General features: G+C 42.6%; 1 protein-coding gene across 7 annotated transcripts in view; it reads left to right on the top strand.

Moving 5' to 3' along the window:
* The window catches only part of Atg10 (Autophagy-related 10), a 507888-nt gene that overhangs the window by 426319 nt on the left and 70264 nt on the right, over positions 1–11305 (top strand). Inside the window, exon 7 of one of the 7 annotated variants that reach the window (XM_087349894.1) lies at positions 108–151. The exons of the other annotated variants lie outside the window; for them this stretch is intronic. Within the exon in view, the coding sequence (XP_087206020.1) occupies positions 108–136 (29 nt within the window). The 3' untranslated portion in view covers positions 137–151. Of the gene's footprint in view, positions 1–107; positions 152–11305 lie in introns of those variants that run through there. 7 annotated transcript variants of the gene reach the window in all.

Below are 11305 nucleotides of genomic sequence, written 5' to 3'. Positions count from 1 at the left end.
ATATAGAGGCTTGACGATTGGGGTTTGATCCTCGCCATAGGTGATTATTTTTCTTCTAACCTATGCGTCTGGGGCCCACACAGTCTAATACCGGGGTGTTTTTTCAGGGGTAAAGTCCGCCGGGGCGTGCTGCTGACCACTCACCCCATCTAGTATTGAGGTACAGAATGAGTAGGAGCCATATCTCCTCTCCCCCGGATCGCCTATATGGCGCATAGCTTTACATAAAAAGATAAATAATACATGCATGTCAATACAACACGTATAAAGTAATCTAAGAATATGCTTTGTTATATCAACTAATAATAGTGCCTTAAACATAGATTATCCGACACTTTGACGAGTTTTAAGACATAAATATAGATTTTCATAACTTCAAGTATTGGACAAGAATTAAGTTTTGGTCATTTCACTGGAATATTTGTTATATGCATTACAAATTTTAAGCAGTGGCAGTTTTTTTTAACATTAGTGTTCTTGGGATGTGTGAATAGTAGCTACAAATTACGATACACTTCATCTTGCAAGTATTCTCCATTCTCCTTTTACTTCACACTTCTTAATCTACAACTCTCTGTTTTTAAATATCGTCAATCTGTGTTTGTTATCTGCATGATACATGTTACATTTTACGCCCATATAAAATAACAGGCAGAATTTTAGTATTGCACATTTTAATATTTAGACAGGACACAAATTATTACTGGCGATGCGAACAGTAGGAATCATTTTCCGATTTTAGCTGATTTTATTTCTTATCATAACATTAATACAGACCTGGAACACTTCGATATGCATTTTAAAATAAATCAATAATTGGTGTGATATTCTTACTCAGTCATAATCTTCTACACCATTGGACCGGCCAATGTCCCTTATTGTCCGACGGGTTTCCTTATCTCAAACCAATTTAACGCCCTGATGATGGAGGCTTAAACCGCCTCCGAAAAACGTATGTAAACTTCTACTACACTTCACGGCCATACAACTTAGAAGGCAGCCATCATCATGTCATTAGTTTATCAATCTACCATTTTTCACGAATATCGAGATCACAATATATCGATACGTATTTGTAAATGGATATCAAAGTGAATGCTTGAGAACTCGAATCAAGTTTGAAAAGAGTGACAGCAGTAGTCTGATGGGGAGGGATTTAGAAGGCCGTGACTTTTGGCTGGGGAAATTGGTTCTAGAGGTGCAGCAGTGAAAGAAGACATCATCCCAGAATTTATGGCCATCTGGTTCATCACCCCCCCCCCCCCCCAACGTTCAGGATATTTCTCACATTAAAACCGATTAAGTTTTCGTCATTATTTGCTTCCTTTTCTCCACACTTCTTTTCTTTCATACTTCTCCTTCATTCCGTTTTATTAACCCAGTTTCATTACACTGACTATGAAATGCATTGCGAGACACGAATTGTTAGTAATTATGGTTTAATTTTAAGTTGTTTAGATTTTAGAATAATTCATTCCAGATGACATTTTTATGTTTTATTACTTGTTTGTGTTTTAAAGAGCGAAATAAATTGTCATTCCATCAGGTACGTTGTTGGTATTCGTGTACCAACAAGGCAAATAAGAGAATTTTCTAATTTCAGCGTCGTCAGTGCGTTTTTAAGGTTAGGAACGTCCTTGTTGCAAATGACGTATGTAGATTTTTGAACATTTCTTGGCAAAACATTGTTGTTGTTTTTTCAGGACATTTACTCGTACGAGGAGGTATTTAGATTAATTATGGCTTTTTATGTTTAGTTTTGTTTTTATTTTTCTTGTTCTTTGTGTAATTTTTATTTGTTTTATCTTTGTGTTTACTCTGAAATTGGCCCCTGTGGTTGTTGAGTTAGCACACTAAAGCAAAGAGTTGAATATAACTAAAAGTCGTCTTATGATATCACAGCTTACAGGAGAGTAGAATTTTTAATAATGTTAAGCATTCATATAATTTTAATTCTTTATATTGACATTGTTGCTGCTAGGTTGTTATGAATAATAAGGATCCGAAAGTTTTCTCCACACATTAGCGTGGTTACTTCAGGAGTAGTGTGGCAGTAACTTTTAAACTGTTTATTCTTATCGTTTCTCTTTCTGAATTCTTCTTGCTTCTCTGTCCACGCTGCCTCCTCCATTTTATAATACCAGTCAAATGCACAAGATAAAATGGCCGTCTGTTACAGTTCGCCATTTCGTTCCCCCCCCCCCCTCCCAACTCTCTCTCTCTTTTCTGACATTCTGCTCTTATCTGTTGGAAAACGCAGCCCATATTGGCCCCTAGAGCTTCTTTTACAACTTTTTTCTTTACATGAAGAAGGGGATTTCACATATTTCATTTCGAGTGTTGCTGCGTTCCTTTTCCTTCGCTCTGTGACATCAAGTCATCCAGAGGAATGATATTTATTAAAACAGAAGTTAGCTCTAATATTAACTACTATTAGTGATGAAGATTTCCGTCTTCTGGGTTGTTGCGCTGTGTAGTCTGGTAGATATTTACCAACGTTTCAGAGGTCATACTGCCTCCGTCAGCTTTAAATCATACATACTATTTGTGATGTTTATACTTTTGTTTTCGTGGTTAGTATCAATTTCTTACTTCTATTGAAGATAAAAAGATGAATAGATATGGTAATTTGTGATTTTCTTCTGTTGACCAACACTGATTTTCGCATTACGTAACATCGTCCTGATGATGGAAACAGAAAACACCTCCGAAACAACGTTAAATCTTGACTAAAATGCCGTAGTTAAAACTTCGTGTAATTTATGACGAATGCTTTGTTTGGTGGAACTAAAGGAATATGTAGCTATAGGATTAAATAATATTGAAATGTTATTGTAAAATAAAATATCCTGGACAGCAGATGAGGACGATGCGAAACATCATATACATTTATAACTGCCGCTAATAGTTATAGTAATTTGGGAAATATATTACATTAACAAAGTACAGAAAAATGATGGTACAGATTTATAAATAAAATTAAAATTACTACGAATATAATTCAGATATTGTTATGGGAAACATTACATACAAGGTATGTTAGGAAGGACACGCGCTTACGATCAAAGTATCGTGTATAATAACAATGAAACGGTAAAGTCTGACAGTTCAATTAAGGAACTAATTCGATGTTTAGAGTCCTTCTTCAGAACCTAAGAGCACGCTAAGTTACTCAAGAAATTCCTTAAATGTTTCGCTATCATGTTGTCAGGAGTCTGCTACCGGCCACTATCTTGATCCAAATGAATCTAATTTACACCCTCAAACCGTATTTCCTGAAGACACATTTTAATATTATCCTCATATTTATTCCTTTGTGCCCTGAGTGATGTCTTCTCTTCAGACTTCTGTACCAAAATTTTGCTTGCATCTCTACCATGCACGTTACATTCGCCATCAATATTTTTCAATAATCACGATATTCGAAAAATATAATTCGAGGAAAGTTAGATTTTATGTATGTAATATATTATATTTAAATATATGTGGAAACGAAAATAGGTGATAATGTAACTAACTGTAATATCAGTAACTTTGGAAATCCAACATTTCTTTTAACATTAATTTTCTCAACGGGTTTAACTACTATGTTATTATTTTATTTTATTTTTTTAAACGAAATGTTTGCACACAAATTTTCTTATTTTTCATATCAATATTTTATTCCCTGTACGTTTATTTTGGTCTCACCAGATTTTTATTATTACTCAAGAAACATGTAATTGGTTTAGTACAGTAAAAATAAAAAAATAAATATTTATTGGTGTCCAGAACTTGGTATTACAGTTCTTAACACTAAAGTAAAGATTCGTTTTGGAACATATTGTACGTGACCCAGAACTCTAAACTATGGAAATAATACGAAGAAGTGCACTGCTTAGTTTAACTGTCTGGCTCGGTGTGGTGTCGTCGTAGGCATTTTGCTAATTCCTTTGTTTTTACGAGTCATCAACTGGTTTACATATGGAAATGAACTTTTCTCCACTCTAGTGCTACAAATGTCACTTCGTTCCATTTCACATGGCCTCGTTACCATACAATCTGGGACTTAAATGGCATGTAATAAGTGATGAAGTAACCCAGAAATCTGCAAAGACCAACATTTATTCTACGTCAGAAGCGCCTGAAAATTTCAGTTACAAATATTGTCTTTCCTCACGCTCTCTTCCTGTATCATGAAGAGACAAATGACTTCTACTGACATTACGTCCCTTTTTTCTTATGCTAACCGACGGACGAGATCAGTTGATGTTTGGATTGTTTGTTTGTGTTTGTTTCTTTGTTTGTTGTATATCTATTATAACGTTTCAACCTGCAGAATGGTGCATGTAAATTGAATCGGTCATTTTGCACAACCACGCGGATCGAAGAATAATTTTAAATAACAGAAATCAAAACAGCAAAGACGCTAGCAAACACGTTATTATTTTAACTTTGATTTATTTTTCCCCAATACTAATAGGCACTAGTATTAAATCATATTTCACTAACATCTTTTTTTATGTAGAATTATAATTCAATGTCGTATATGGACTCATGTTGTCCTGAATCATTATATATATATAATGTTAGAACACGAAGAACTTCCAATAAATTTGTCTGTTTTGTATCATCCTTATTGAGACGCATATATACGTTCACGTGGTCAAGATACGTATTATCGTCTGTTATTCAGAGCGAATGTTCATTGCCATGTTCACAAGAGCTCGTAATATAATCTGAGTCCGAAATTGTTGTAATATTTTTAACATTATAGTATGGACATTAAATACTTAAGCCTATAATGTTTTCGGTGTGTAAAGTCATTGAAATGAAGGTGAGAAAAAAATGATAATACTAAAATTGTTTTATAGAACTCTAGGTTTATTGTTTATTGGCATTCACACTGTGTCATGGTAGCACAAAACACACGTTAATAGCGGAATTTTATTTTACGAATCCCAGCTTGATACAGTGGCTTATGTCCCCCCCACACCCCTCCGTTCACCTTGAGACATTGGATTAACTTTGACCTGACTTGCATTTTATCTCTAAATATGTACACAAGATTGTTGCACGTTTTAGGACATTTAGAAAGTATAATACAAGATGCGTTTTAATTCCCACTTTCAACGGAATCGAGCTAGAGTTAAACACTTTCGACCTGATATGGAAAATAATTGAGATTATACTGAGTAAGCTGTTGCGAACAACAGAAAAGCAGTGTTCCTCGATATTGTAATTTGTTACATAATTATTCAAAGGGCCTGAGACTTGGGCTGATACATTGGCTTAACCAAATTAATGTAAAATGAAATAATGGAACTATAGAAAATATGATATAACCAACACGTATACATTATTTTAGTGTGAAGACTTAAAGGGAAGAGACAGCTTGAGATACGTCTTAGGGCACCGAGGAATATATGGTATAATATTAAAATGAATATTAGGCAGGTAGTGTGTGAGGGTGTATTGGATTATTATGGTTCAGAATAGGGATCTATGGCTGATTCTTCTGAACACAGTAATCCAACCTCGATTTATATGAAGTTAAAACTGAATTTCGTAACCAGTAAAGCGATTGTCGGATTCTCAGAATGGTCTTTCTGTATGCATCTATTTATTGTAAAAGAACCTTTAAATGTTGTGTTTCATTAGGCTTTTACTTGTATAATTTAAAAGCAACAGTAAATATTAGATGAATTATCAACCTTTCTTTGAAACTTTATCAATGAGTAACACCCATACGTCGCATGTGAACTGTCAGGATGTAATAACAAATGGGGTAGTAACATAGCTGAGGCGGTGAAACATAGGCTTCTAAGAAATTATATTTAAGTTTATATAATTTTATACACCTGAAGATGGTTCTTTTAGAACTGAAACATGTCGTGTAAAAAAGTGATGATCTAATGTAAATCGAACATTTCGATAGAGAACATCATTTAATATATTTTAAATATTTAAATGTTAATTATGGTAATATTTTAATATTTAATAGGAATTTTATTGTGATTAGACTGACTAGATTTAAACAAATATAGGCTTCTAAGACTATGGCTGTCTTCTGGGTTGTTGCGCCGTGTAGTATGGTAGAAGTTTACCGGCGTTTCAGTTGTCCTTGCTTCCTCTACCACCAGAGTAATCGCCCTGATGATGGAGGCAGCGCGTCACACTATCTAACCGTAATTTGTCTTGACTAACCTTCGCTTGGAAGTTGGCGTGATTCAGAGAGTAAAACAGTAAAAACTTAGATTTCGCACAAATTTCATTTTTCAAGGTCACGGCAACATTGGTCAAAGTTGCAACACTAACAGCGGAGTTCAGAACTTGCAATGTATCGAAACGACGATGTTACTTAAGTGAAGTTTGACTGTGACCTTGAAGTTTTCAATTTTGTTACGGCTACAATAGAATTGTTTAGAATATAGGTTTGGGTTTGGAAATAGAATAACTCATGTATTCTACAAAGCCATTTACACCTCAATTCAGAGTAGAGAAATGTTTGCTTCTAGAAATCTCTTTCAAAGTCTGTGGGAAGACATGATGAAATTATATTCTGTAATAAAATATATTTAATACAGAAAGTTTTGTTAATGAAGAAACATGTCTTTAAGAGGCTTTGTCATTTGTTAAGGATGCCAAATTTAGTTGCGTTTCAGTATAATTCTGAAAGTGAAAACCTGGATGCACTTTTTATTCACATCTTATAACAGACATTTCAAGACACTATCAAAAACCTGTTCGTTGATCTTCAAGAAATTTTAAAATAATTCTGACTCAGTGGGCAGGTACAGGGTTCATTACATATTCTTTTTATTCAAAAATTGATAGGAGATCAATACCATGTAAGACTTGAGGTTCTCACAGCGGTGAATATGAAGATTTCTGTCTTCTGGGTTATTGCGCTGTGTAGTCTGGTCGATGTTAACCAACGTTTCAGAGGTCATACTGCCTCCGTCATCAGGGCGATGAATATGCCAAAAGGGTGTGAGGAGTTGGATTTTATAGGCAGGGACGTGAAAGGTGTAGCCTGCCCCGAGCCAATGGGAGCAGGTATGGGAGTGGACCAATGGTAGCACGTGGGCGAGGGTGGGAGAGGGAGAGAAAGTAGAGAGAGAAAGGTGAGTGTAGTTGTATGGATAAAGGCCCTGAAAGGGGCCGAGTTACTGGTCTGGTTGGTTCTGGCGGCGCACTCTTGCTCGTTCTCGGAGTCCTCGGAGTGTGTGGATCAGAGGCTTCCAGGACCGGCTCAGGTGAAGTCCATCTTCCTTGTTAAAGTTATCAGGATGAAGTTCGATCTCGATGGCTTCCCTGATTAACCGGTCCATGTAGCCGGTTTTTGAGGAGAGGATAGAAGTGTCCTCTAGCTGTATCTTGTGCTCCAAGTTGAAGCGGTGTTCAGCAACCGCAGATTTCTCGGGCTGCCCGAGCCGGATGTGGCGTTCGTGCTCCTTGATCCTGGCCTCAACGGAACGGCCTGTCTGGCCGATGTAGACTTTTCCGCACTCGCAGGGAACTCTGTATACGCCAGGCGTCTTCAGTCCTAGGTCGTCCTTTACCGGCCGGAGAAAACTGGGAATTTTCTTTGGCGGAAGACCAACAGACTTGATGTCGTGCCTGGCCAGCAACCTGCTTATGCGGTTGAAGGTCGTCCCGACGTAGGGCAGGAAGGCAACCGAGGCTGGTTTTTCAGTAGGCGGTGGCAGCCTCGCAGGCGGATTGAGAGCTTTCTGAATCTGACGGTTGCTGTACCCGTTTTTCCTGAAGGTGGTGGTGAGTGCCTCCAGTTCACTCTGTAGGCTGTCGTGGTCGCAAAGGGCTTTAGCCCTGTGTACCAGGGTCGAGAGCACGGCCTGTTTGTTGGACGGGTGGTGATGGGAATTGGAGTTGAGGTAAAGGTCGGTATGGGTTGGTTTCCGGTACACCTTGTGGCCTAATGAGCCGTCAGGTTTCCGGTGAATGTCTATGTCGAGGAATGGGAGATGGCCGTCCTTTTCAGTCTCCATGGTGAACTGGATGCTCTCGTGAATGCTGTTGAGGTGGCTGAGGAACTCCGCGAGCTTGTCAGGGCCGTGGGGCCAGATGACAAACGTGTCGTCTACGTAACGGAACCAGCAGAGGGGCTTGAAGGTCGCCCCGTCCACCGCCATTTCTTCAAAGTTCTCCATGTAGAAATTGGCGATGACAGGTGATAGTGGGGAACCCATAGCCACCCCGTCGGTCTGTTCGTAGAACCGGCCGCCGAACTTGAAATATGAAGAGGTGAGTACCAGGTGGAACAGCCTCAAGACGTCGCCATCGAAGTGCCGTTCCAGGAGACGTAGGGCATCACCAACGGGTACCATGGTGAAGAGGGACACGACATCGAAACTAACCATGATGTCCCCAGGACCCACGCGGAGCGACTTGATAGTATTGATGAATTCGGTGGAGTTCTTCACGTGACGTGGAGAGTGCCCCACCAATCCACCGAGTAGTCCCGCGAGATATTGGGCGAGCCGGTAGGTTGGAGCGCCGATGGTGCTTACGATGGGCCTGAGGGGAGCTCCTTCCTTATGGATCTTGGGTAGCCCATACAGTCTAGGGGGCCTCGAACCCTGGGGCCGTAGCTTTTGGATGACCTCCTCTGGAAATGAACACTTCTTGAGAAGGAGGTTGGTCTTCCTTTCAACGGCTTCCGTAGGGTCCTTAGACAGTAGCCTGTACGTAGGGGCTTCCAGAAGGGCTCGGATCTTCCCGTTGTAGTCGTCAGTGCTGAGGACAACCGTCGCGCTACCCTTGTCTGCCGGGAGGACCGTGAGGTCCGCGTTATTCCGCAGTGCTCGGAGAGCTCTCCTTTCAGCTCCGGACAGATTGTCTTTCGGCTTCTTGGAGGCTCTCAGGATCCGCACGGTTTCTTGCCGGACCTCCTCGGCTGCTTCCACAGGTAGGGAGCGAACAGCTCTCTCAACACCGCTCAGGAAATCCTCGATGGGCAGCACTGTAGGTGCTACCGCATAGTTCAAGCCCTTGCCCAGGGCAGCGTAGGCAGCATCCTCCAGTGGCCTTCCGCTCAGGTTAACCACAGTTTTCTTCGTGTCGGTCCGCGGGCCTGCATGCTGAGCTCCATGCAGTCGCTGGAACTTCTGGCACTGCCTGGCTTTGTCGTCAGCCGCAGTCCGTGAAGCCCTCTCGAACGTGATGCGGTCGATGAGGTCCCAGTCCGCGGTGGACAGCTCCGCAGCGAGGCGGAGGTGCATGCCCAACAGGTCCCGGGAGATCGCATCTAACTCGCGCCTCGTGTGGTGCACGCGCTCCCGTAATAGGCAGAAGCTCGTCCTTCGATAGATCCTCTTGGCGGCCTCGGAATGGATGTTGTGGTGGAACTGAAGGAAATGCGGGACCGTCCCTTGGTCCCTGCATCGGAGTAGGAAGGAAAGGGAGCAGAGACGTTTGGCTTTCTTGATCCGAAGAGCCTCGAACCTCCGGATGAAGCGATGAGTATCCTCCCCATAGAGGTTTACTATGTAAGACTTGAGGTTCTCACAGCGGTGAATATGAAGATTTCTGTCTTCTGGGTTATTGCGCTGTGTAGTCTGGTCGATGTTAACCAACGTTTCAGAGGTCATACTGCCTCCGTCATCAGGGCGATGAATATGCCAAAAGGGTGTGAGGAGTTGGATTTTATAGGCAGGGACGTGAAAGGTGTAGCCTGCCCCGAGCCAATGGGAGCAGGTATGGGAGTGGACCAATGGTAGCACGTGGGCGAGGGTGGGAGAGGGAGAGAAAGTAGAGAGAGAAAGGTGAGTGTAGTTGTATGGATAAAGGCCCTGAAAGGGGCCGAGTTACTGGTCTGGTTGGTTCTGGCGGCGCACTCTTGCTCGTTCTCGGAGTCCTCGGAGTGTGTGGATCAGAGGCTTCCAGGACCGGCTCAGGTGAAGTCCATCTTCCTTGTTAAAGTTATCAGGATGAAGTTCGATCTCGATGGCTTCCCTGATTAACCGGTCCATGTAGCCGGTTTTTGAGGAGAGGATAGAAGTGTCCTCTAGCTGTATCTTGTGCTCCAAGTTGAAGCGGTGTTCAGCAACCGCAGATTTCTCGGGCTGCCCGAGCCGGATGTGGCGTTCGTGCTCCTTGATCCTGGCCTCAACGGAACGGCCTGTCTGGCCGATGTAGACTTTTCCGCACTCGCAGGGAACTCTGTATACGCCAGGCGTCTTCAGTCCTAGGTCGTCCTTTACCGGCCGGAGAAAACTGGGAATTTTCTTTGGCGGAAGACCAACAGACTTGATGTCGTGCCTGGCCAGCAACCTGCTTATGCGGTTGAAGGTCGTCCCGACGTAGGGCAGGAAGGCAACCGAGGCTGGTTTTTCAGTAGGCGGTGGCAGCCTCGCAGGCGGATTGAGAGCTTTCTGAATCTGACGGTTGCTGTACCCGTTTTTCCTGAAGGTGGTGGTGAGTGCCTCCAGTTCACTCTGTAGGCTGTCGTGGTCGCAAAGGGCTTTAGCCCTGTGTACCAGGGTCGAGAGCACGGCCTGTTTGTTGGACGGGTGGTGATGGGAATTGGAGTTGAGGTAAAGGTCGGTATGGGTTGGTTTCCGGTACACCTTGTGGCCTAATGAGCCGTCAGGTTTCCGGTGAATGTCTATGTCGAGGAATGGGAGATGGCCGTCCTTTTCAGTCTCCATGGTGAACTGGATGCTCTCGTGAATGCTGTTGAGGTGGCTGAGGAACTCCGCGAGCTTGTCAGGGCCGTGGGGCCAGATGACAAACGTGTCGTCTACGTAACGGAACCAGCAGAGGGGCTTGAAGGTCGCCCCGTCCACCGCCATTTCTTCAAAGTTCTCCATGTAGAAATTGGCGATGACAGGTGATAGTGGGGAACCCATAGCCACCCCGTCGGTCTGTTCGTAGAACCGGCCGCCGAACTTGAAATATGAAGAGGTGAGTACCAGGTGGAACAGCCTCAAGACGTCGCCATCGAAGTGCCGTTCCAGGAGACGTAGGGCATCACCAACGGGTACCATGGTGAAGAGGGACACGACATCGAAACTAACCATGATGTCCCCAGGACCCACGCGGAGCGACTTGATAGTATTGATGAATTCGGTGGAGTTCTTCACGTGACGTGGAGAGTGCCCCACCAATCCACCGAGTAGTCCCGCGAGATATTGGGCGAGCCGGTAGGTTGGAGCGCCGATGGTGCTTACGATGGGCCTGAGGGGAGCTCCTTCCTTATGGATCTTGGGTAGCCCATACAGTCTAGGGGGCCTCGAACCCTGGGGCCGTAGCTTTTGGATGACCTCCTCTGGAAATGAACACTTCTTGAGAAGGAGGTTGG

This window comes from Zootermopsis nevadensis, unplaced genomic scaffold (genome assembly GCF_977971745.1).
Source record: "Zootermopsis nevadensis isolate Lab colony 2312 unplaced genomic scaffold, Znev_1.0 Znev_ptg000016l, whole genome shotgun sequence".
Classification (NCBI taxonomy): domain Eukaryota; kingdom Metazoa; phylum Arthropoda; class Insecta; order Blattodea; family Termopsidae; genus Zootermopsis; species Zootermopsis nevadensis.
This window is presented reverse-complemented; position numbering and strand designations above follow the sequence as displayed.